This window comes from Bicyclus anynana, chromosome 20 (genome assembly GCF_947172395.1).
Source record: "Bicyclus anynana chromosome 20, ilBicAnyn1.1, whole genome shotgun sequence".
NCBI lineage: Eukaryota > Metazoa > Arthropoda > Insecta > Lepidoptera > Nymphalidae > Bicyclus > Bicyclus anynana.
The window spans coordinates 6,520,073-6,547,970 of NC_069102.1; the positions used below are offsets into that span (position 1 = coordinate 6,520,073).

At 36.9% G+C, this 27,898-nt stretch overlaps 2 protein-coding genes across 2 annotated transcripts; both read right to left on the reverse strand.

Annotated features, from left to right (window-relative positions):
• Positions 1 to 505: 505 nt before the first annotated feature.
• On the reverse strand, positions 506 to 10,419 carry LOC112046747 (proton-coupled folate transporter). Its single transcript, XM_052887920.1, has 8 exons — positions 9,062 to 10,419; positions 7,854 to 8,114; positions 7,089 to 7,263; positions 6,448 to 6,625; positions 4,968 to 5,346; positions 4,169 to 4,409; positions 1,913 to 1,977; positions 506 to 1,490 (listed from the first exon to the last, which is right to left on the reverse strand). The coding sequence occupies exons 1-8, from the start codon at positions 9,156 to 9,158 to the stop codon at positions 1,483 to 1,485; spliced, it is 1,404 nt and encodes a 467-aa protein (XP_052743880.1). The 5' UTR covers positions 9,159 to 10,419; the 3' UTR covers positions 506 to 1,482.
• A 3,017-nt stretch (positions 10,420 to 13,436) lies between these two features.
• Positions 13,437 to 27,395, reverse strand: LOC112046737 (proton-coupled folate transporter). The gene is made up of 7 exons (XM_024083502.2): positions 26,895 to 27,395; positions 26,195 to 26,455; positions 24,262 to 24,436; positions 23,588 to 23,765; positions 22,733 to 23,111; positions 19,080 to 19,320; positions 13,437 to 15,003 (listed from the first exon to the last, which is right to left on the reverse strand). The coding sequence occupies exons 1-7, from the start codon at positions 27,025 to 27,027 to the stop codon at positions 14,937 to 14,939; spliced, it is 1,434 nt and encodes a 477-aa protein (XP_023939270.2). The 5' UTR covers positions 27,028 to 27,395; the 3' UTR covers positions 13,437 to 14,936.
• Positions 27,396 to 27,898: the final 503 nt, after the last annotated feature.

The following is a 27,898-nucleotide window of genomic DNA, read 5'->3' on the forward strand; positions in this document are numbered from 1 at the left end:
AACCGGGCAAACTTGTTAGGAGGAGGATGAAAATGGAAAAGGATCATTGTATTCTAAAATGAATATTTTCGAACATGAGTAAAAACATGATCTTAAATTGTCTTCCTTATATAGCATCCTTATATTATGACCTAGCCAAACCTATTCATTGATAAATATCATGAAGTAGCTTACTAGTAAAGTGCGGAGTGCTAATTGCGTCGTCGATATCGTTATCGACATTGATAAAGGCGTATGCTACATGGATAGTCGGAATTACTTCGTATTAAAAAAAAATCTTTTTTTATTTTAGTTAGTTTAAAAAAAATGTTATGGTATTAGTTATAACCGTGTTCCTTTTACACTCATAAACAGGTTAGTTAGGCAGGGATAGACGTATAAAATAGATAAAGTAAAAAAGCCTATTTATATTTAATACGGTCTATTACGTAGGTACCTACGTATTAAGGTGGGTATTTAAATAAAATAACATCCATTGTGACTTGAGTATAGTTATATTTCAATTTTCATCACAAAACAGCGTCATAAATACGCTCCTATACTAGAGATACATTGTGTAAAATAGCTATAAAATATATATTTTCTTTAACAGTCACAAATTTTTTAAACCTTTGGTAGGTGAGCATTCAAAAAAAATCTACTTTTAAAGTTAATTAAAACTGCCTTACGTATACCTATAATGTCATAACAATAGTAATAATTATCACAGCGTTATTAATTAAATACAACGTGTAAAATAGGATACAATAAATAATCATACTGTTGATTACTATCAACAGTATGATTATATGTACACGCACTTATAAAAATGAACTTTTTTAATACTATCATCATGTTTCTCTCAGCTCCAGTGCCGTAGCGTGCCTTGGAGGGGTCCCGTATCAAAATTTGTTGGAGGACCCAAATGAGGGGTCAAGATTTCTCACAAAGGAAACAAAAATGCTTGCTTGTATGAAATATCTTAGTTACTTAGCCTATGGTGTTTCCAAGTTTTGAGCACACGCTTTGCCAGGGAACAAAATGATATTGTGGATTACCTAAATTTTACAAATTTTTGCTTTCCAAGTAAGGGGCCCCTGTAGTCCGGGGGCCCCATATCATTGATACGGCTGATACGGCGGTAGCGATGCCCCTGCTCAGCTCATCATCGTATTCATAAAAACAGCTTTTCAATTTAGTTTGGGGAATTTAAGAAACATAATTTCATCCGAACGGATTCCCGAGCGTCCGCTAGTCATTTATAAATTAAAAAAACCCTAAACATATTATAATTGTCGTACAAATACATTAGAAATACCTTCCTTTCCTTTAACAAACTATAGGTTGGTATGGTAGGTACATGAAGGTATATTTGTCTATGTCTATGAATGCGCTCCATGTTTTATAAGTAGGTAAAGTTAATACTTTGGCTATATTAGTTTTTTCTTTACTCCTCAAAAAGTCTCCAGAAATCCTTAGATATAACAATACCTCGTTGTTATCTTACGCATCTGTAAACATAAAAGTCACTTTTAATCGGATTAAAAATAGGTATATCTTATCTACACAATCTAAGCAATTACGTAGGTACTGACATAGTATTTTTTGGGAGAGTTTAAAATTAAATTGCATTTGTAATATTGGACGAGTAATTCACTACTAGATATTCTATTTACGGAAGACAGTTTGGGTTTTATTGTAGTGGCAATGTATGTGGTCTATGTACACTTAATGGTCTAAGATGTACACTCATGATGCACGGGGGTGTATGTAACGCCACCATCTCAGGGTTAAGAATTTTTCTTTCTTAAAAAAGAAGGAAACCTCAGTAGGATTCCATAATCCGACCCAGGATTTTGCGACAAGTACCAGATACTAATTAGCCAGTGGATGATATTTTATAAGAAAAAAAATCAAAAATAGGTAATTTTACCAATGTCTTCGTTAATGGGTTGGTAGATTGCGGATGATCCTCTTCTTGAATACATTAGCACAAATCTGCAAGTAAAATTATAGATATAGGTTAAACAAATCATCTAAGTAGGTACAAGTAGGTTACTATCAATATCTACGATCTGTTTCCCGTGGACCCCCTGTAGCTATATTTCTATTTTTACCGAAAACCGAAAAAATACCTATGTGAAAATTATATAGAAAATGCAGCATAAGAAACCAATAAATTCTCACTTGTTTTATTTAGAAAACTCTTCATTTGGTATGAGGCACTTGGCAACTTTATAAAATGTTCCATTATGTTGGTAAGTATACTTAAAATTAGTCATACAAGCAGGTGTTGATGACTCAAGGAAAAATAGATAACTACTCATAGGCATTAATGCATTTCAATAAATCGATTGATAAAATTGCACTAATGGGTGGACAGATGACGGAACTTTAGTAGGTACTTGCAGGTAGCTGATGTTATTTGTAAATAAAAGAATTTTCTAAATCAGCTCAGGCGTCTTCGAGTAATCGGTGTACATACATAAAAAAACATACCAATCAACTTGAGAACCTCCTCCTTTTCGAAGTCGGTTAAATATACACACGAACTCAGTTTGGTTAACACTAACTATAGCTTCTTCTCTTCTTATAGTGCCATCTCCTATCGGAGGTCAGCAATCATTAAGGCTAATTTAACTTTGTTCACTGCTGCCCGAAAGAGTGATCTGGTACTCATACCAAACCATTGGCGCAAGTTCCTGAGCCAAGATGTACGTCTACGACCAGGCCTTCGTTTCCCCTTTATCTTTCCCTGGATAATAAGCTGGAGCAGGTGATATTTGGAGTTTCGCATTATATGACCCAGGTATTCGAGCTTCCTCCTTTGGACTTGTTGCAGAACTTCTGTTGGCTTTCCCATTTTTTGCAGCACAGTAGTATTGCGTATACGATCCCTCCATGATATTCGCAGTATCCGCCTGTAAACCCACATCTCAAATGCCTCAAGCTTACTACACATCGCTTGTGTTAGTGTCTAGGCTTCAACCCCATAAAGTAACACAGAGAAAACGTAACATCGCGCTACTCTCATTCTCAGAGATATTTTTAAATTGCGGTCACAGAGAACTTTTTTTAATTTAGTAAAAGCATTTCTTGCTTGTTCAATGCGGCATCGTATTTCCAGACTATGATCCTCGGTTTCGTCAATCATACATCCCAAATACCGATATCGCTGTACCCTTTCTATTATTTTATCATGTAGATACAAAGAGTTGCATCTGATTGGCTTTCGGCTGATGGTCATGTATTTTGTCTTCTTGCAGTTAATATTGATGCCATAAGAATTGCTGGCGGAGGATACTTCATTGACTAACGATTGCAAGCCTTCTAGACTATCGGCTAATAGAATGGTATCATCCGCATATCTAATGTTATTTATTATAACTATAGCTACAACCTCCTAAATAATTATATCCTATCAAATGTAAAAATAGAAGCCAAATTCAAAATGTGTGTCGTTATTACTATGATATCTAAGTGGGTGCCAAATTCCGATATATGCCTATAGAACTTAAAATAAAGATTTGACTTGGAAGCTAATTTTTGCATTAGATACCTTTCTAAATAATAATTTATGTCGTTATAAAATTTTTTGCACGTTGTTTGTTAAATACATATATACTGCTTTAAGGATTTTTTTGCTGGCAAAAACTAGCCAATTCAAATTTCGAGCTATAATGTATTCATATGTATTTAAGTTAAATACATTTTGAGTTACCTAAGAAGGAGACAAAAGTGACCATAAAAGGTTCGTATAAAGAAACCTTGGCTACAGATCCGATCGACACGTGACCTGTTGATAGCTAATGTCATTCCCATAATTTTTTAATTTTCGAATCGTTAGCGTTTGTAGAAAGAGAATCGACGTGCCACATGGCTACAGGACCTTGTCGCTTCGTTGTCTGGAATTTGGCGTGACGCGCTCCGCACGTCTCGATAACCGAACATCACACATTACTTTTATTTTTTTTTATCGAGAAAGAATACAATAAGGAATTATTACTAACTTATTCTAATATACAAATCATGCCCACGTGGAATGGTGGCAAGAATACTGGCTGCATTTCCGCGCTGGACAGCCAGACTGATCCTTTGCGCAAAAAATGAGCCAGCTCTGCCACCAGTTGAGGCAACTAGCCACGGTGATATGATTCGGTAATTTTTTTGGCACTGCGGCATTACTTACCCTAACATAAGGAAGCAGGAGGCATTCATAACGCTGCTAAGAACGTATATTGCACCGGGAAAGATCGCCAAGGTGAAACTGTACAGCGAGTTGAATATAACCGGTGACAGCACGAGGCCAATGCTCTCCATGGCGCAAACGAATGCGAATATTTTGGCAATATCCTCCAATGGGAAGTTTTTGGTAATAAAAGACCGTAACAGCGGTCCTGCTAAACCCTTGAACATTGATATCGCTGAACCTGTAATCATATTTTATTTGATATAATAAATGAGCTATTGATTTTGTAAAAAAAAATATACTGTACTTTTATGACGACTTTTTTGGTGTAGTCGTATTTATTTGAGATTGCCGTTCAGGACGGTTTAGGATTTTAAATTTTTTCAAAGCATATCCCAGTCACCAAACCCACAAAGGAACAGCATGAAGGTTCAAAGCTCCAAATCCTAATCTTTTAAGAAGGCCTTGCCCTGTAGTGAGATAGAAGTGTAGTCATCATCAATCATTATCAACCCATATTCGGCTCACTGATGAGCTCAAGTCTCTCAGAATGAGAGGGGTTTGGCTAATAGTGCACCACGCTGACCCAATGCGGATTGGCAGACTTTACACACGCAGATAATCAAGAAAATTCTCTATTATGCAGGTTTCCTTTCGATGTTTTTCCTTCATCGTTTTAGACACGTGATATTTAATTTCTTAAAATGCACACAACAGAAATAGGAGGCAGAGGTCATATCCACTGGGCTATCACGGCTCACAGAAGAGTAGAGAGATTATTCAATGGATATTTACTTACCTAAATACATATACCACGAATCAACCGCAAACAGCTTCAACAGATTATCAGCGGTTGCGGTTAGTAAAGCGAACAATGTAAACGACATATCACCAAGCCGCAGTAACTTTTGTACCACAATAACTCCAAAGAATCCCCCTACGAATGTGACAAGCGTACTGACAGAGGAATACATCGTGTAATCCCTCAGTGACCAGTGCAACTTCTGCCTCGTATACATGTATTCTAGAATGATCAGACCGTATAAGACCATTATCTGCAGTATCCTACTGGCGGCCAGGAGAATGATCTGCGCACGCCCGTTGTGTGGACGTTCTTTGAAACATTCGCTCATCATTTCTTTAACGTATAATATGTCTAGAACTCTTGTTCCTCCACCCTGTAAAGAAAGAAAACACATTTGTTAAGAAACAATTAACACACTAAGAGACGCCAGCTACAACCTTCCGCGTTAAATTTTGTTTTTAGGATGTTTTTTTTTTAAGTTCGATCTTGAAATGAAATGAAATGGAATTATTATATAAGTCTCTTTAATAATGCTGGGGACCCTGAATTACGTTTTGTAAACTTGTAACTCAGGATCCTCGTTCTTCCTGCTTAGGATTAAAATATTTGATGAAAAAAAAGATTAAGCACCAAAATACTATCTTGCGATGTGTGCCATATCCTAGGAAAAATCCCAGCACAGTCCCAATCATTGGATAAGTATTTATTAACCTACAATAATCACTAGCCCACTAGCAGGGCCCAGGCCTCTCTTTTAATAGCTGAGGATTTCGAGCTTAGACATATCAATCTTTTCCAATGCAAGTAGCCCTTAGGCGATGATAATGTTTGACTTCGTCTTCGTCAAAGGGTCAACCCTTTGACGAATATTTGAACGTCAATAATATTAATCGTGAACCGCACAGGAGTGAAACACTACCAAAAACCGGGCTGCTATTCAAAATTTATTGAAAGAAAATCTTCATACCTACTCCATAGCCTGACTCGTGCCTCGAAACCAGGTCTTATGATCCTAAATCTCATACTTTAAATTTCCGGCCCTTCTTATATTACGAAATTAGAGAAACAAACATACATAAGTATTAAAACTAGCTGATGCCCCGCGTAGTTCCCATTCCATATAACACTCACAAATAACGTGGCTTTCTAGTGGTAAGTATTTTCCAAATCGGTCCAGTACAGACTACAATACTTACCTTTTTCTATTAGTATTTTGGCTGGTAGGAGGCTTCGGCCGTGGCTAGTTACCACCCTACCGGCAAAGACGTACCGCCAAGCGATTTAGCGTTCCGATACGATGCCGTGTAGAAACCGAAAGGGGTGTGGATTTTCTTCCTCCTCCTAACAAGTTAGCCCGCTTCCATCTTAGACTGCATCATCACTTACCATCAGGTGAGATTGTGGTCAAGGGCTAACTTGTAAAGAATAAAAAAAAAAGAATGAAATATTTTAAAGCATTTTCTAAAGACAATACCTGCAATGCACCTCGTAAAGATTCCTTTAAGTACACATTGGCGAAGGCGTATGCTGTTACACTAAGTGTCGCTGTCAACAATAGTAAATAAACGTTTCCAATCGTCATTATGAGGTAAGTGCTGAACAAATTCCCGGCTATAGTGCCCACTGACATTGTCGCGTCCAGTATTGTCATCCTGGAAATAATGCCTGTTTACAGTGGTGTAACTAGAAGGTGACAGGGTTGCAAAATGCCACGGGCCCACTGGTGACTGGTCGAAGGGGCCCGGGGCATTTTGACATTTTGACAGTTTTTCTCAGTTGGCATCTGGTCATGGTAGTGTCAAATAATACAAACAGACAGACTTGCCGTATTAAAAGTGCTTGTAAAATAAGCCTACTTAAAATAAACGGTAACACTTAAAATAACGGTTTAATAGGTTCCATAAATATTATTACAGTTTTTGTACTATAGTTTACGCTAACACCAAAAAAACTGTGCATTCCATTGGGCTGATGATAAGACAGTCAAAGGCTAACTTATTGCACTAAATAAAGCATGTTCCAACCTGCTGAAAATGCTGAGTTGGAAGTGCTTTTTGTACCTTTTTGTACGATAAAATACCTTGTAACTTTTTGTACGATAAAAAGTGTTCGTACCTAAGAGTGGCGCTGCTAGAGGAACTGGTATCACTGATATAGCAGTACGCACCGGTGAACATGACCACGTAGCCGCCGGTGAGCGAGAAGGGCGCACTCGTGGCCACGTACCACCACGGACTCAGGCTGTCCATCATGGCGAACACCACCAGCGAGATGCTCGTTATCGCCATACCTGCAATTCATTAACCCAATTAGGTCATAGGTAAGCTGGTGGCGGGACAAGGGGTGTTAAGATTCTTCGGCAAGGAATGGTGTCCCTGCACTAAAAAGCGCAATGTTGGTCGACCCCTCATCCAGATAGACTGACAACATCGAGCGAGTCGCTGACTCTGTAAAAGGCCTATAGGTATCCTGCAGTGGACGTCCATCGATATGAAGATGATTATGATGAAGCTGGTGGTTCGAGACCATAATTTTTGGAAGCCTATATAAGAAGTCTATGTATACAAGAAGGCTGATAATAATGATGATGATGATGGATGATCAGCTTATTGTCATCACTTCCGAAAACTACAAAAATACATCGTACAGTTGGATGTACCTACTCGATAATACGAGTAGCTATAGGATTTCATAAGCAACTAGATTTGAATTAGGTGCATTAAGTTATTTCATTGAAGGTTAGTAGATCATAGTCCTTTATGATATGGATCGTTTAGGGATGTACCGCCCGCCATGCTTAATCATTCTGTTGATAAGGAGCCTTGCTGCTTTACGATCCGGACGAATTCGGTATGGAATAGTTATCTAGTAGGTACTTACCAAATAATGGCCACACTATCAAAGGCTTTCTACCATACGTGTCCGACCACACCCCCAAAAACATGGACAAAACGGCCGGACAGAAGTTTTCAATGATCATTTTCACTGTAGATATGTGAGTTGAGTATCTTTGTACGTCTTCCTCCAGTCCGGCGGTGTCATTAGTCTTTATTGGCGATAAGAATGGCTTGCATTCATATTCGCTGTGTCCTAGTGAGTGTACGCAGGTGCGGTAGAGGATTATATTGCTGAGAGCCGAACCTGAAAAAAAAAACTAAAAAATATAGGTACCTACCCGATTGCATGCATAAAAAGCAATTGAAAATCCAGGAAATAATATACTTAGTCAAATAACAGTAAGGAACAACTTGACGACATTAGGTACTGTCGCGTACGAAAAGGGAATGCCCTTTTCGTACGTCCCAGCCAGGGCCGGACCGTCCATACGGCGAACGGAGCGGTCGCTCCAGGCGCCAAATCCTAGGGGGCGCCGAAATGGTAAAGACAAGATCAAAAAGAAATTTATTTCTTCTGACGGCTTGAATCGAATCGAAATCGAACGGTCGAATTGAGAAAGCTCCTCCTTTTTTTTGAAGTCGGTTAAAAATGTATGACATTCCGATATACGTTAGGCTACGAACTTTTCAAACGTCCCTAGTATATAATGTTAGGAGCAAACAGGAAAGGCGCCATAAATGGATCTCGCTCCATTCTAAAATTTACCTCGGGCCGGCGCTGGTCCCAGCCTTGTCTTACCCTAACCACCCGGCAATTTGCTTTTATCAAAAAAAAAATCATGATAATTCAAATCAAAATTATATGACATACAAGTAAAAGGTCGACGAGAAATAAATATTGCCAATCTGATTGATTTTTTTACGTTTGAATGTGCAAGGTCAGAATGTCTTTATTATTTATTACTAGTTCAATTTAAAGGTAGGTATAAATTTTTTAGATAAGTACCTACTCTACATTACTCCCCAGCCAGGTATAGACCGACCATGAGTGATTTTTGATTTAAAAGTTACCCGGAGCACAGTGGTATAACCATTAGGTACACTAGGTACTGACTTACCACCTCTGAGCTGCACTGAAAATTTATGGGGAAAAGAGAAACCCATAATCATAGCGCGACTTATAAATTAAATAGTCTTAACCTTACGCATCTAATAGCAGTACCACGTAGTGGTAGTATACAAATTGCTTACCTGCTAGAGAAACGGCAATCATATTGAAAAGTATCGGCAACTCAATAGTGGTCGCTATCGACCTCTTTGGCAAAGGCAGTAGGTCTCTTTCCGACATTGTTATTCGTAAACAAATTACTATTTGTGCACTGAATTAACTTATCATAACTAATATTACACCCACTATAACTCACTAACGCGTTCTAACTAATACTAAAAGGAAAATCGAACTATAATCAGACTTAAATGAATAATTCAATCAGAGTTTATTAGATAGTGACGTTTTTTTGTTTCGTACACTTAATTATTTATATGAATAACGTATGTATATATACCGAATTCGTGTTAGCTTAACATAACACAGCTGATAAAATGTACTGCAAACTTCCATTGTTATCATAGCTGAATACAAAATTTTATTACTTATCAGCGTTTTATCTCGATGACTCAATCGCGCTATAAAATTATAATGTACCTAATCGCGTTTGGTACTTATAGCAAATCTAAGGTCAGACTCAGGATCCAACAGTTAATATACCGGTTTCTCTAAAGATGTAATATGCATGTATCATAATATTATGTATTGTACCTCGGCGTTTTAAGCTACGCTTGCACATAACTAAAAAGTTAGAGGTGCATGCCCCGGACCGGATTTAAACCTACGTCCTTCGAATCGATTGCAGACATATCCACTGGGCTATCACGGGTTTTAGAACAGTACCGACAGAATGTCGGAAGAACGAGTACAACTTTTGGTAGGTATTACCTTGTTATATCTACTGTGGTATTACCGATTATTATCAGCATTTAGATAATAATCAATTATTATTATACTGTATATTGACCGGGGTCAATTACTTCCATTAGGTACCTCTATAATACCTTTATAATATAAGTAATAAATATACTGATGAACTTTCACAAAGCGATGCCTGTTTCTACTCAATTTCTTCATTTTAGTTTGCCAAACGCGTTGGTTTATTCGAGACACCGTCACTTACCTATTGCAATGAAGCATTTAAAACAAAAGGCTGCGAGAAGTTGATGGCCTTGCGGCATACCTACTCGTCGGTTTCACTATAATGGCAGGCGTCCACAGATCCGCATCGTACGTATCGGATTTTAGTACTCTTTGTATAGAAAATCATACAAGTGCGTCCACTGATGCGCATCGTACTGATTTTAACTACCGTATAATTGAAAATCCGTTCGATGCGATGCGATACGTACCTACGATGCGGATTAGTGGACACCTGCCACCACCACCATTATTAGTAGATATCAAGTACCTACGTAAATATTAATGTTTACTCAGATAAACGTGGATTACCGTGGACTCGGCGATATCGCCGACGGATTTTTTTTAAAAGAACATTTGCCGTATATTTTTAATGAAAGGAAAGAAAAGAAAGAAAATTATTTTATTTGGACACACACACATAATACACAAAAGACAACAAATACCTAAAACAAAAGAAAGAAATTTTAAAAATATAGTAAACATGTTAATAAATTTTAAAAATCCAAAAAAATTATGTGTGTGGTACCAAAATGGTCTCCACTCAGCATGTGCTACGCTAGTGATGGATGCACCAGCGCAGCGCTGGTCTTCCGTGGAACCATGTGGTGACGCGGGCGGAAACAAGAAGTGTTACTAATTGATAATTAATAATAAGAACATAATAAATAATTATACACCGTGCTACCGGCCGCGTCTATAATCCGCCGCGACATGTATGTATCCATTACGATAAACTCTATAGTAATATTAAAAATAAGCTGAAGCACATTCACACGCTATCGAAAAAAAAAATTAAAATTGATGAAAAAACTTCAGAACATCCTGTTTCATTTTGTTTGGAAAGAAGAAGTTAATGAACTTTAACCTAGTTTCAGAAATTTTGTTGTTTAATACCTACATACCTACTATTTTTGATACACCTAGTCGGCGGCAGTGTCTTTACTAGGGCTGTTAATAAAATATCGATATATCAAAATATCGACATTATCAGTTAATAGCGATAAGTATTCATTACTAATATTTTTATGGACGATATATCGATAGTTCGATATTGAAACGTAGATATCGATACTAGATATTTTTAACAAGTTTTAATTTTTTATATCCCTCGCAAATTATTTAAACTAAAACATTATCAAACATAATCTACTTTAATTTATTTATACTTTATTACGTTTTTCATATTTTAGTTTATTTAATTGCATTTTATCGAAAATGTCACTGAAATAAGTAAAACGTAATGTATTCTGCTAGTATACACTACTTTACCCTCAGACAAAACTTTAAACATGTTTAATCGTATTAATTTACTTGTCAATTTAGTTACATAAAAAATAGTGAAGTTTAATAAATACTTAATTGTTAAAAGTTTTCATTTAGCCGAAAAATTCATTTTGAAATTATCGATATATCGAGAATCCGATATTTTAAAAAATAGCAAGCCCTAGTCTTTTGCGGTTTCCTTTTTGATAACGCCGCTCGCCGCCTAACCCGTAACTATTGTCGGCAATGTCCAAAAATAGGTACAGGTAAGAAATGTATCTTTCGATCGTTTCTTATAACGCAAGGTGATTGGTTGGGTCTTAATAATTCGATCATTCGGGTCACGGGTCTTTCGTGTTTTGTGTATCGTTACGACTCGACTTAAAGTATGTAGTTACTTGAGTCTTAAACTGAACATCCGTAGGATATGAATCGGAACCCTTTTTTTATTCGTTACAAGTTAGCCATCGACTACAATTTCACCTGACGGTAGTGTAGTAAGTGATTATGCAATCTGAAATGGAAACGGACTAACTTATTAGGGGGAGTATTTGAATCCACGGCTTGGCGGTACGTCTTTGTCGGTAGGGTGGTAACGAGCCACGGTCGAAGTCTCCCACCAGCCAGGCCTGGACCAAAACACCAATCGGCCCAACCGAGGTTCGAACCCAGGACGGAGGGTCTTGTAAATCCACCGCGCACACCACTGTGCCACGAAGGCCGTTAAAATTCCGAACTGATCGGATTTTAGATTGCTATTCTGTAGAGTGATGTTGTACGACTGACCGACGAGTATTCGATCCAGATAATTGTTACAAGTCCAATTCAGTGTGGTGAACAAAAATCGTTCGCAGATTATTTGAGGCGCTGACGGCCGCGTCACTCGCTCACGCACAAGTACTGATCGGGTATCAGAGATTCGATCAATCGCGATCGACACAGGTCTAGTACGGGTTAACACCAGTAAATAAAATAAAATTTAATTTAAAGAAATAGGTTAAAGTGAATGACCTCAAAGCTCAAAGGGACCGACGGGCTGCCGACGTGACTGCGGCGAGGAGGTAGGTAGATGTTTGAAAATACAGGATGTGTTAAAATAATCGATTTTTGAAAGTTTATTACAATTGTAACTCCTTGAATTGTACTTTGTTTTTTTTTTTAATAACACTGATGGATAATAGACATTGGGTACATTATGTGGGATTTTGGTTTAAGACGAATAACGTAGCGCGGTGTATATATATATATACCTTTATAATTATATTTATATAGTGTGTTAAATAAATTATATTAGTAGTTGTCAGTGAGAAATATAATATAGAGTAGAAATAAATAAAATTAATTTATTGGGTCCTCAAAACCTTCCCGGAGACTATTTAATATTAATTAATTTTTAAAGAGGGTGAGGAGCCTGGGATTGGAGACTGTTACTTACCCTGCTGTTGTAAAAGTAAAAGGTTTTTTACCGATTTCCTAAACCAGGCTTTGGACTTACTGACATTGCGCATGGGGGGAGGTAGATTATTCCAGCACTTGGTGGCAGCGTATCTAAAACTACCTCGAAACGCAGCAGTAAAGTGTTGAGGTGCTCTCAGTGTCCAGACTCTGTTAGAACCTTAGAAGTTACGTTAATATGACCAATCTTCCCATTCCCCTCCAACTAGTCGGCAGAGACTGTATTAGGAGTGGATACGACAGTAGACCAACGGGGTGGGGATCGAACCACTACCCCTCTATGAGTCCGACCGCTCTTACCGTTGAGCTATTGAGGCTCTATTTTACTATTTGGGCAGGAGCAGCTCTGCCTAAAGGGACCTGAAAGCCAGGTGGAATGACACGTAATGCCTAGTTCGGAATACTTTAGTATTTTAGTCGAGTACGAACTATTTTTAGGCAGTAGCGAGTAGTCTAGTACGCTACTCGACTAAAATGCTAAAGTAGTCTGAACTAGGCCTAAGGGCGTCTCCACAAACAGTATGTAAATGTGTTGAAATGTAAAGAGTGGTATATAAAGTACGTTTTGTTACGTATGTTTTGTAGAAATACTGTTTGGGTAGATGTGACTTTTAAATAAATAAGGGAAGAATAAAATCTACTAAAATAAAAACAGAGTTTCGGTTTTGCAGTCATTTTATTTTTTATAAAAAATTAAAATCTATACAGATCCGTTCGTTAATCTACGACAAACATTAAAAAATATAAAACTACGGACTAAATGATGACTAAAAAGCAGTCATAAAATATAATAAGTATTTAGATTTTTTTTCATAATTGACTTGTTATTATCACAGGGACTGATCATGAATACGTATTATGTGTTCTGATCAATAAAAAAAAATTAAAAATGGATTTTATTGGTAAAATATTTAAACAAATAATAATTAATATACTCTATTATATAAAACAGTAAATACTAATACGTATTATATTAATTACTTAATGTATAAAGGTAAGTAATTAGTCATTGATATTTAAACTTTGACATAAGCAAAAACATCATGAATGCAAATTTATTAACATTTTGTTGATCTATGTAATTTGTAAATATCGAAATGTGCGTTTTAACTACATTAGTACTAAAAACACGAGTATATATATCTATATACAACATTCGCATTACAACATAGTAAATATTCCAGATTTTGTCACGATATGGTTTACCTAACAATGCTAAGCTGCAAATTTTAATTAATTTAATTTCACACACACAAAATGCAAAATGAGTCACACAATTTTAATTAATTATGTCAAAAATTAAATCGATTCGAGAATGGTAAGCGAAAAGCCGACGAATCCAAGATCGCCACTCAGAATCCAACTATAACCCTTCTGTACGTACGTTCAACTCCAAAACCGCAGTATTCTGAGTCAATGATACTACAATGAATACATTTGACCATACATGAAATTTCGTTTGGATTCGTTGGTTTTTCGAGAAAATAAATCAATAAAAATATTCGTTGTTCATAATGAACTTTTGCAAACAAACACCTGTTTCTATTTAATAAAAACTTTTCATTTTACTTATATATAAAAGTCATATAAAATGTAAATTGACTTGTTTAATGGTAAACAATAGTTGCATTATCATTCCATTTCTTAAAATATGTTTTTAATTAAGTTACTCGTACATTTACGTTGAATATTTATTATCATCATTCGTGTCATTATTGTCATTAACAACCCATATTCCTATGGGTTGTTAATGACACCATGCTGGCCTAATGCGGATTGGCAGACTTCACATACTTACGTAGATAATTTTGAAAACTATCAGGAAACGAGGGTTTTCCCTCGCCGTTTTAGACATGTGATATTTAATTTCATAAAATGCACATAATTGAAATTATGGAGGTGCATGCTCCAAACCGGATTCGAACCTACGCCCTCTGATTAAAAGGCAGAGGTCATATCCACATGGCTCATAACACATTAGTATTCAACATAAATTTACAAAAAAACAAATATATTACGAGTATATAACAATACTCATCTACGTATAAGTAGTTTGTATAATTGTATACTAAAATTAAAAATACACTAAACTGTATATTAATTACCAAGTTAGTATTATAAATGAGACCTTTTCATCATTCGAGACACGCAAACTTACTATGATTCGTTTGTCAAGTTTTCGTATACAATAGAACTCGATTTCCATCTGAAATATTGCACGAATCTGTAAATAAAATGAAACAAATACTTTAGTGGGAGCAGATTATTCATGAATTTAGCCTGTAAAAGTTATGACAAAAAAAAATACTCTTAATATCTAACTGGATCGTCGAGGGTCTGGAGTCTGGACCTTTATAACCTGTCAAAAACACCAGGACTCATTTATAGCACTTAAGCTAGTGACATAAGAGTGTGCAATATGTAATTTGGTGGTTACAAATGGTTCTGGATCTCAGATTCTGGAAAAGTTAGGAGCCTGATATTTGGGTAAACGATATTTCAAAGTTTTAGCTTCGTTATGACTATACAAAATACACAATTTGTAAAACTTTTATCGCTAGTTTATTTTTTTGAAAAATACATGTTTTGCTCACATTTTGCTTTCAATCTTAGGATAATCGGTGTACATACATAAAAAAAAAAAAACAAAAAAAAAAAAATACCGACCGAATTGAGAACCTCCTCCTTTTTGAAGTCGTTTAAAAAGCAAATTTATTTTCTTAAATTTTTTTTGTATAGAAAATTAGGTGGCCAAAAACATGGCCATTTTGTTTTTCGTTATGTTGTTTAGTTTACTTGCAATTAGGTAATAATGGTTTTGGCGCTCACGTCATAAAATTTGCGTCGCGCGTCAATCGCTCCGTGCTTTTCACTCACGTGAAAGTCATAATTCGGCGTCTCGTTTGCGCTTCGAATTTTATCCATATCGTACCGACGCGCTGCGCGCTCTTAAGCTGACAAACGTTCAGCTTTTCAAGATGTCGGACTTGTCATCAAGAGGTAATGGTTTGATCCCCGCTTGCTGGACTATTGTCATACTCATTCCTAACAGTGAAGTCACACGTTTTACCGCATCGCTGTACACACGGGGTGCGGCGCCGTGTAGTCCATTGAAATGTTATATGAGCTTTGCATTTTTTAGAAGACGCAATTTTATTTTTGGAGGTTCATAGAAGCTTAACCTCAATTTTGTGGGGTCGCCAAGCTTGTCCCCCAGCCGGCTCTTGAAAAAAAGGGTGAAAACACTTTTTTCGCGATATCTCGGAAACTAAGTGTTTTAGAAAAAAATTGTCAAATCTTAATTTGTAGCAAATTGTTTTGCCTACGAATATGTTTATATAACTTTTTACACTAAATTAAAAATTATGGAAGTTATATGCAGGTCGCCGCAGCGACACCGCACCGTGCAGCTTCTCCCTAAAACGGTTTTTTTTTTATTTTGTACAAGTTAGCCCTTGACTACAATCTCATCTGATGGTAAGTGATGATGCAATCTAAGATTTTTTTTTGAATAAGCAAGCGCTTAGCTGCAATCATGCCTGATGGTAAGCGATGATGCAGCCTATGGTGGAACGCGCTTGCCTAGAAGATGCCTATCTCAGATCTTGACTTGAAAATACCCATATTATAGGTGGTAAGGAAAACTGAAGCTGTGAGAGCAAAAAAAACATACACGTCGAATTGAGGACCTCCTCCTTTTTTTTGAAGTCGGTTATAAATTAAATCTTGTTTTAAATTAACATTAATATATCAGCATCAAGTAAACCGTTAAGACAGTTTTATCTTCGACAAAGTCAAAGAACGAAGATATATGCTCTGCTCAGTGTCAAAGGGGTTGACCTTTAAAAATCAACGTAACGATATACCTACATAAACATTCATTAAGTACAACTAAGTATCAGTTATAAATGTTTCCAGCTGACACAAAGCTATCATAATATTATAATCGTATATTGAAGTAACTTAGTGGATATTGCATTCATATTTCACATGTACGTACTATAAATAAAATGCCGATGGATGGTTATGAAATTAAATAACATGTAATTTTATAATGACTTTGTACGGGTTATTATGATAAAATTAATTATCGTTTTGCAACATCCGTGCTATTAATTTCTGTACATTGGATACATAATATCACCATTACAGTGCATCGACATATTCGTACATCATAAGCCTATTTTTTATTGCCCTGCAGGTAGGGTTGCCAGCCGTACTGTAATATAAAGTATTGTACTATATTTCGCGACGGCGATATATACTGTTGAAGAAATATATAGTACGCAAAAATACTATATTTTGAACATTTTTAATTCATCACTTTTGTGCAATCAGCTGAAACAGCTTTAGGCACATTGCTTGAGTGTACATAATGACACTGCACTGAAATCTAAGAAAAAAAAATTCATTTGTAAACTTAATGAACATTAGTTTTTTGACAGATGCAATAGCGTCTGGCCTATCCGAACTTGTCTATCTTACCGAGTTCCCAACATTAAACGTTAAAATTGCTTTTAAAAATCAAATGTTAAAAACCTTATACACTCTTAATTCAGACAAATAAATCTTTAAAAATACAAGAGTAAATATTATGTTTTTTTTTCAAATAAATGTTGATATTTTGCTTATTCTATAAAATACTATATTTTATTTAAGCGTACTGTATTTTTATGTAATTAAATCAGAAAATGGCAACCCTACCTGCAGGGCAGGTCTTTCTTCTAGAGGGGGTTTTGTACTTAGACCGTACCATGCTGTCCTAATTTGGATTAGCTTTAATGTTTGAATCTGATTCAAAATAATATTAATCAGAAAGTCTTCAGTGTTCACTAAGGGACAGGGTGTAAAAACACCCAATTTCGAGCTTCTAAACTATTAAGATTTTCTTGAAAGAAATTCCTAATATGCTCTAAACTAGCCTATCATTCTAACGCAAGAGGAGTCATGATGAGTAGCTTTTTGTAGGAAAGTTTATGGTAAGTGATACATTCTCTATTTAGCTATGCATTTAAAATTACAGTAGAAGGTTTCTCAATTTTCTTTGATAAAATATAAAGCGCTAAAGAATTAATTCAAGTAATATTTGTCCCTAAATTAATAACTATAAACTAATAAATTGTCCCTAAATTATAAAACCCGGAAGCAAAAAATTAAACAGGAATCTGCCCATTAGGAGGTGGTTATTCACCCCAACTGTTACGTTTCTTTCGTTATCCAAAACACAGTTCAGGACCAGTTTTATGCAACTGTGGGCAGTGAACCCAAAACGATAACACGAATAATGTCCCGAAATGACCCTCACCCGGAATCAAAATGCGAAACTGGACTTGTACATTAGATGGTGGTTATTCACCCCAGATAATAAATTACGCTACCCAAAACCCATTCCAGGACCTGTTGTACAACTGTGGGCAGTGAACCCATTACGCAAACACGCATGATATGGGTTCACTGCCCAAAACTGTAAAATTGTATCAAAAATCAAATGCAAAACTGGTCCCGTGGTTCCTGTGCAATGACCTCAAAACAACGAATACTGTAAAGTGATTGGTGGTAAAGTGGTTTTGGAAATGTTTAATGTTTGTTATTTTATTCTGTGTCTAAGATTTTTGAATTAAGAAAGCTTTTTTACAGAAACTTATTATTGAATTTTATAGAAAACATGTAGGTAGCCTATAAAAACATCTTAAAGTGCTTTACGGAAAACATTTTTTGGAGAAAAGCCTAAAGATCTAGTATCAGATTTTATAGGAAACACAATGTTATTTCGTTCTAAAACGACTAGATACTATAGAACAACATTTAGGTAGCCCATTAAAACAACTTATACCTACAATTAAATAAAAATAATCCGGTTATTAGATATTTGTCGAAACTTTGGTACGAAACGAAATCTAATGGATACCTACAAGTTATTTAGTTGTTTTGGAACCAATTCTAATTAATACTCATCATCAACCGATATTCGGCTCACTGCTGAGCTCGAGTCTCCTCTCAGAATGAGACGGGTTAGGCCAATAGTCCACCAATGAGGATTGGCAGACTTCACACACGCAGAGAATTTAGAAAATTCTCTAGTATGCAGGTTTCCTCACGATGTTTTTGCTTCACCGTTTGAGACACGTGATATGTAATTTCATAAAATGCACACACCTGTAAAGCATTAGAGGTGCATGCCCCGGACCGGATTCGAACCCATCACACCCTACGGAATGGCAGAAAAAGGCAGAGGTCATATCCACTGGGCTATCACAGCTCTATAATACTAACTACCTAATGGAAATATAAACAACTTACCCAAGGAATAAAGCACATAGGCCAGAGATTCCACTGCTCAATATGAAAATAGCTCCCGGGAACGTCGATATGGTGTAAGCGTACAGGGAGTTGTACAGAGCTGGCGACACCAGCGGGCTGACTCCCTCGATGGCGCACATCAAGGCGAACACCTTGGCGATGTCCTGCGGCGGCAAGATCTTGCTCAGCAAAGACCTGATGAGAGGCGACGATAGACCTCTAAATAAAGAAATCCCGGCAGCTGAAATAAATTAATTTTTCATTTATTTATTTGTACATTTTTTAAAATATAATAATAATAACAAAATACAAAACACTATAAATAATTTATACACAAAATCAACCCTCCTGATGCCCGGGGCATTCGATTGCCCGAGCAACAAGGCGGTCAGGGCTCCAGATAATTTGCGCCGTCTCTAGAATCACTGCCTTATGTATCCGACCCTTGATCCAGCAGTTAAGCGAAAGCTTTTGGTCGAAGCTTTTCGCTATTAGACCATTGATTGAAACGACTATCGGAACAATAACAGTTGACTCAACATTGTACATGGCGGCAATCTTATGAGCATTTTTGAGAGTTCTAACAATTAATTCATTATTAGAACTCTCATAAATCAAAATCAAAATTCAATTCTTTCAAGTAGGTACTACTTAGTACTAGGCTTTACTTTACTTTAAGCCAGGCACTGCTGAGTAGAGCGGGCAATAAACTTTTTTTCTAAATAGATATTGATATAATTTATTCCTCTGTGAAGGTGGAACTTGATCCAATGACATCCAAGCATCTTTTTCTTCATCATTAGGGATTTCCTCAATTGTGTAGAAACCACTCTAAATTAAGCTTTAAACTGAGGTCTGTGAATGATTTCTGTGAAATCTTTCTACTCCTTACAGTGTAAGCGAAGGTGGCTAGCGACCTGTCGCAAGTTACAGGACTGAAGGAAATCGTTGGCGTAAACGTAAGAAACATAAAGCCATTGCCGGCTCTTCTCAGCAGATTCTGTCTAGAGAACCGGTAATAGAGTCATTCTCAATACAAACATATAAACTTGATTATTCAAAATAAGCTTGTAAACTAGGCTAACTTGAAATAAATGAATTTGATTTGATTGGAAAGGTTGATTTGTATTTTAAAGACAAGAGGTGTCGAAGGGAGGTCTTCAAATTGAATTTTCCGTAGGTTTGTTTGTTGCCGCTCTACATCAATCAATACTAGCTGTTTAAATCCAAAAAAACCACTTTAAGTAGGTCACAACGTAAGACCATAATATACAATGAAGGCCAAATTCACGCGTCCATTTTGCGCTTTGACGTGCATAAATGTGCACGCAATTGCGTGATAACTCGACATTTTTTGCAGTAAGGACAATAATATTATAATGGTATGATCATAAAAACATCCCTTGCCATATGTCTTTTACCTTTGTAATTTCACCGACAACCATGTCTAACAATTAAACAGCCAGGGTATTCTTAGAATGAGAGTTAATTTTAAGTATGTAGGTATAAGTACCTACCTACTTATTAAGCATGAAAAAGTTATGTGCAAATGTCAATACAGGCGCAAACTGTATATGTAGATAGTAATTAATTTACGCAGCTTCTAAGTCCAAGCAAATCAAAGGTATCACTGCATTTAAGCTTCAATAGCTCAACGGTAAGAGCGGTTGGACTCATCCACGAGGGGTGGTGGTTCAATCCTCACCTCGTTGGTCTATTGTCGTACCCACTCCTAGCACAGTCTTTGCCGACTAGTTGGAGGGGAAGAATATTGGTCATATTATAAAAAAAATGTCGCAAATATTCTTTTTTTAAAATAAAATATAGAGACGCAGAGACCGTGAACCCCAGACTTTCGTCATTTTATAAAAGCAGAAAGTTTGTCAGCTCATGTCCTACCACAAGTAAGTACGGTAACCAATCATGGAGTTAGGACCGTGTGGGCTTAAGGAGGTAGGTTTTAAGGATCCAGAACCTCAACCGTCTAAGTATAAAGTGTAATTTTTTTCATGTTTGATATGAGTATGAGAAATGATATACCGATTTGCCAGACACTTGGCTTCATGGAAACCCTTTGCTAGAGACTATTGAAGTTTCAAATGAAACAGTGTTTTTCGAAGGGTTGCCGCGACGCTAAGTGACTGGCGACTGGGAATATAATTTCTCATATTATGCTGAGGAAAACATGAAAAAATTACACTTTATACTTGGACGGTTGAGGTTCTGGATCCTTAAAACCTACCTCCTTAAGCCCACACGGTCCTAACTCCATGATTGGTTACCGTACTTACTTGTGGTAGGACATGAGCTGACAAACTCTCTGCTTTTATAAAATGACGAAAGTCTGGGGTTCACGGTCTGGATCCTTAAAACCTGCTACCTCTCAAAGCCACCACAGTAAAAACTCCATAATTGGCTACCGTACTTACATATGGTAGGAGCATGAGCTGACAAACTTTCAGCATTTATAAAATGACGAAGGTCTGGTGTCCACGGGCTCTTAGCGTAATAGTGTTCGTTAACAATTTTCGGGTGCTTTTAGAGAGCTGTGTGAATTCTATGAAAATTTCAAGGCGAAGGCAATAATGGACAACGTAGTAGATAAATACTTATATTATAGGTTAGATTTCCTAATAATTTTTAATTAGACAAGGTATCCTGAGATAAGCAAAGATAAAGAAACTTATAAGCCACAGTAGACGCGGGTGAAACCTTTGAACATAGCATGTAGATACGTATAAAACTGGAAGCAAAGTTAGTGGATCACCTTGAAGGGGAACTCGATTTAGGGCAAAACACAAACAAGTTTTGCTTTACCTAGATGGGACGGAGCTGTAACACTTGATAGTAATGACCTAAACGACAAACCTTTGTTTGTTTTTATTTGGGTTTGCGGTTACGTCTTCCGTTACAGTTTTATGGCTTTTATATAATGAAAATTACTTTAACACACTATTATTTTTAACGAATCACGAGATTTGAAAAATCCTTAAAAATCAGGCGTTACTCTACTGTAGTATCTATACAATACGTATTTTACTAATATTATAAAGAGAAAAAAATTGATTGCATTGAATAAGCTCTGAAACTATTGAACCGATTTAAAAAAATCTTTTACTGTTGGGAAGCTACATTATCCCCGAGTCATCATTAGGTGCCTTCTTCCAGCTAAAGTTTTGACGGTCATGTGTAGAAAACTTTCCGGTCTTTTGCAGTATTTTTAAGTGTGTTATCCCCGAGTGCTATTTGCTATATTTTATACCATATCCACAGGGACCACGCAGCTGAAACCGCGCGGAGTCTGCTAGTGATTAATATTTTTCTATAATTTGTAACTCTTGTTTATCAGATATCAATGCTGAAACTGCAAGTGGAAAGAAACAAGAGGAGAGGATGACCAAAGAAGAGATGATTGGACTATGTGAAAGAGCTTATGTGTGTAAAAGAAGTAGATGCACAAGTTAATAAATAATTAAAGAGATTTACATATTTTGCCAACCCCTCAAGTGGAAAAAAGTAATGGATATGATGAATGATGATGACAATTTTTCAGATATCCGGGTTTGCGTAAGACGGTCGCGATTTACAATGGTTCGGTGACACCATAATTTTTGGAAATTTGGAATTGGTACATTGTAAAGTACATGACTTACCTGCATACATGTGCCACGCAGTAGTAGCGAATGCGTTGATGACATATTCAGTGGTGGCCGACAAGATAGCGACGGTGGCGAACGCCAAGTCAGTGACCTTGAACACCCGTTGCACCAATATCACGCCGAAGAAGGATCCGAAAAACGATATAGTGGTGTGAGTGGCTGAATATATTGTGTACTGCTGTATCGCCCAATGCAACTTCTTCCTAGTGTACATGTATAACAAACTCATTTGCCCGAACATGATGAATATTGACAAACTGTTTGCGAATGTCAGTAAAAGGATCTGAGCACGGCCGTGGTTGGGTCGTTTCTTGAAGCATTCCGACAGCATTGATTTAATCAACTTGAAATCCAACACCGATGTTATATTGCCCTGTAATGAAAGATAACTATACTTCGTTAACGTTTTCTACCTATAATAAGTAAGTTATAAAATGATACGCGTTTTCTACCTTCATTTCTAATTTTTAAACAGTGCACGTCGAGAATGGCTTTAAAATACTTCTCAACAAAAAAATCCAAACAGTCCGCAAGTACTGTTCAGCCGGACTGTTTCGCTATTTTATATTCATTAATTTAAGAACAAGTTAATTATAATAATTATTAGGTGTTGAATGACTAGCGATTTATAGCCTCATTTTTAATTTGTTTGTTGGTAAACAGTACACATTGAGTATGTGGACTTAGGCGTAGGCTTTAACTATAATATCTAGTTATCATCGTTCATCGATCGTAGATCGTTAGATGGGCCTCAAAGCGTCAAATCAAGACAAAACTTGGAGTTTGAAAACATTTAATATTCAAAATCGCAAAATCATTCAGCATATGCGTATTTTCACAGCCACTTACGGGTATAGCTCCAGCCAAAGATTCGCTCAAACAAGTCACAGTAAACAAATACGCTATCAGGAACAACGCGGCCGATATGAGAAGCAAGTAAACATTGCCAACAGCTCGCAAGAGGTAGGAGCTGGCGACTGCTCCTATGACGCTGCCTGCGGATACGGACGCTTCAACTACCGTCATTCTACAAAAAAAAAAATTAAATTTAAAAAAAACACATCCGCAAAGAGTTCTAAACGTACGGTAGGCGTATGTACTTAATATGATTTAGTTTAGGAAAGCACAGCGAAACTGTAGTAGGTATTTAGAAACGAAAGAGCGATCTCGTGAAGAAAAAGAATTTGAAAAATATTTAAAGATCGAAAAAGTAAAGGGCGTAAACTAAAGTAAGATATATAGCAGTAAAAATTATTGTAACTTTCCTTAATGTTCTGTCCAATGCAAATATTTATTACGTTTAGCTACATATCTCAACATTTACGAGTACGACGTTGAGCCGATGTTGAGATATGTTAATGACCTGGCCTTACTGCCAATATTTCTATCAAATGAGATCTTTCTTTGAAACATGCACGAAAATATCATAAAATTAGGTAGACAGTATTGGAAGTTGATGCATATCAATACATTAAGCCCCAGAAAGCATCTTGATGATTATCTCGTAGAATGTTAATTGTTACCTGAGAGATCGCTTCTCAGTTGAGGTGATGTCACTGACATAGCAGAACGAGCCAGTGAACAACGCCGTGAACCCTCCAGCCAAAGACATAGGTATAGAGGTAAGTATGAACCACCAGGGTCCCAAATCATCCATCATACTGTAGACAACGATCAAGCCGGCAGTTATGGACATACCTAAAAATATTAAATTTTTTAGCACTAAAAACAAATTGTTTATGTAGATATTCTCTAGCTAATGGTTTTCGCTTTGGAGACAAGTTGATAGCACAAAATCGTTTGTGTCTGCATACTATCAAATGCGTGCCGGAGGCATCAGTGTAAGTTGCGTGCGTGCGTGCCTGAGGCATCAGTGCGTGTTGCGAGTGTGCGTGCCGGAGGAATCAGTGTGTGTTGCGTGCGTGCGTGCGTGCATGCGTGCGTGCGTGCCAAAGGCATCAGTGTGAGTTGCGTGCGTGCGTGCCTGAGGCATCAGTGCGTGTTGCGTGCGTGCGTGCCGAAGGCATCAGTGTATGTTGCGTGCATATGCGCCTGAGGCATCAGATCGTGTTGCGTGCGTGCGTGCCGAAGGATTCAGTGCTTGTTGCGTGTGCGTGTGTCTGAGGCATTAGTTCGTGTTGCGTGCGTGCGTGCCTGAGGAATCAGTGTGTGTTGTGTGCGTACGTACCTGAGGCATCAGTGCGTGTTGTCGGCGTGCGTGCGTGTCGAAAGCATCAGTGTGTTGCGTGCGTATGTGCCTGAGGTAATCAGTTCGTGTTGCGTGCGTGCGTGCCTCAGCTAAGACATCAGTTCCTGTTGTATGAGTGCGTGCCGGAGGGTTCAGTGTTTGTTGCGTGCGCATTTGCCTGGGGCATTAGTTCGTGTTGCGTGCGTGTGTGCGTGCGTGCCTTAGGAATCAGTGTGTTGTGTGCGTACGTATCAGAGGTATCAGTGCGTGTTGCGTGCCTGAGTGTCTGAGGTATCAGTGCGTGTTGCGTGGATTTGCGTGTAATGTACCTGCGCTTGTTTACCTACTTATAGTATTATTTCATAATAAAAAAAGAATAATAATCTGCAAGCAGAGATAATAAATAGGTAACTTGCCTATTTGCATTATGATAAAAACAACTCAACAGGTATTAATGCAGATCTAAATAAATATAAGAGGTATGTATTATATAATATGAAAACGATAAACATGTATGCAAAGTTATTTAAATAATGTCAATAAAACATTGATGAATTGATTTAGGTAGTTTGAGGATAGAATTTAATTGGAGTCAATAAAAAGTTCATTTCTACAATTAGTGCTAAGCAAAATGTGGAGAGCCGTGATAGCCCAGAGGATATGACCTCTGCCTCCGATTCCGGAGGGTGTGGGTTCGAATCCGATCCGGGGCATGCACCTCTAACTTTTCAGATGTGTGCATTTTAAGAAATTAAATGTCACGTATCTCAATCGGTGAAGGAAAACATCGTGAGGAAACCTGCATACCAGAGAATTATCTTAATTCTCTGCGTCTGTGAAGTCTGCCAATCCGCATTGGGCCAGCGTGGTGGATTATTGGCCTAACCCCTCTCATTCTGAGAGGAGACTTGAGCTCTGCAGTGAGCCGAATATGGGTTGACGACGTAAAATGTGGAGTTTCTTTAAGTTTAATTGCTTTTTTAGCACTATCTTCAAACTGATCATTAGTTACATGCCTACCTACCTACCTATCTGGTATGAACTTAGTTAATTTTCAGGATATTTGCAGGAAACCAAAACCTTTTTATTTTTTGGTATATTGTGTCTAACTTTTACAATGTTTGCAAACTGAAACTTGTTTTTTTTTTCACTGATTCAAATGACACTTTAAAATATTATCCTGATAAAAAGAAAATTGACAATATTAAATTATTAATTAATAATATGATTTTTCTTATATAAGTACTATAACTCTAAAATATACTTACCAAATAGAGGCCAAACAACCAATGGTTTCCTTCCATGAGTATCAGACCACACGCCAAGGAATAGAGACAGTATGGCAGGTGCGAGCGAATCTATTATTGTTCTGACCATGGAAACAAATGTTGCATACTTCTGCACCTCTTCTTCCAGCTCATGGCTCCCATTGTTTTTTGCTGGCGACATAAATACTTGGCATTCCTCTTGTGTGTGATTCAAAGAATGAACACAAGTCCTGAATAAGATTAGATTGCTTATTGCAGCACCTGAAAAAAATATTATCATTAAAAATATTACACCAAGAATATTATAGATAGCACTTTGTTTTTAAATAGGTAGGTAAAGATTGGAAAGACACTGGCACCTTCTTCTTCTTTCTTCTTTCTTCTGTGCCGTTTCCGCACTTAGCCAAGTGTTTGGCCGTTGTGCGTTACACTGGCACCTAACCTTTTACCTGTAGGGCCCAACCCAACTATCGTGAATAAAAATATTTGAGTTTAATATCATAGGCACATTTATCATGAATTTCTAATGTTAAATACCCACATAATTAAATAAATTCTAGTTCCAGGGATAACAATATTGACTTTTACAAACCTTATTATAAACAAAAGAAAATTAACATAATATTATAATGATTATACAGTTTTGTTTATTTATAGGATGACGAACTTAGTTTTATTTTTATACCAGTTGACTACTTACCAGACAATGACACTGATAGCATCGTGAAAAACAATGGAAACTCCATCGTGATCCTAAACGGCCGGGCTGGAGTTTCATTAACCGAATTAATGTTGGGATTATTTTCCGTGATGTGTTCATTTTCTTGAGCCATTGTGTTCCAATTATACTACTACAGAATACCGGATTTTTTCAATAATCAAAAGAAAATATTAAAATTGTTTTTTTTTAAATTATTTTATTTTATGTACACTTCGCTCGTACCTCAAAAGTTCAACTCCCGCGAAACACTTTCATTCGCTTTGAATGCCCAACGCAAACGCAAACGGCAGAATACTTGCAGTGCAGACTGCACAGTGCACTCTGGAATCACCAGTTAGTAAAAAGTTAACTACATATTTTATGTATACAAAAACTTCATGATAGATACGTCATGCCAAAGCGAGATGCGCGTATATTATTGTTTTCCGTTTTCGGTTTTCCATTATTGTTATTTACTGTTCGCGGTGTTCGTGTTTACCCTATATTCAATGTACTCTATGGTGTTTCTGTTCGCCACTCCCGCCAAATTGACAAATGTTGACACTTGACATTGACAAATTGACAAAATGACAAGTAAAATTCCTCTTCGCTTTATGGCATGGCTCTGGGTTCCAGCTATAATAGCCTCGGACCCTCTATACTTGCACCTACCTAGAGCTAGAACTAAGGAACATATTTACTCAGGAGAACAGAAAACATACCACAGACCCCTACCCCTAAAATATACACTCAAACAAAGCTAACATGCACTCAACCCTCAGACAAATTATATAGTAACCTGCCTCGCAACGACGTTTCCATAAAATCGATGTTTCATTGTTTTAATCATAGATTTACGAGTCGGTACAAGTACCTAATTTTATGGTTGTAATCTTTTTCGTTGTGTAAAGATCTCCAAAAAAATGCTGGTTTGTGTAGTTAAATAAAAGATTTTCTACTAGTAGATACGTGATAGGCCTACAAAATCACCACAAAAACTTAGT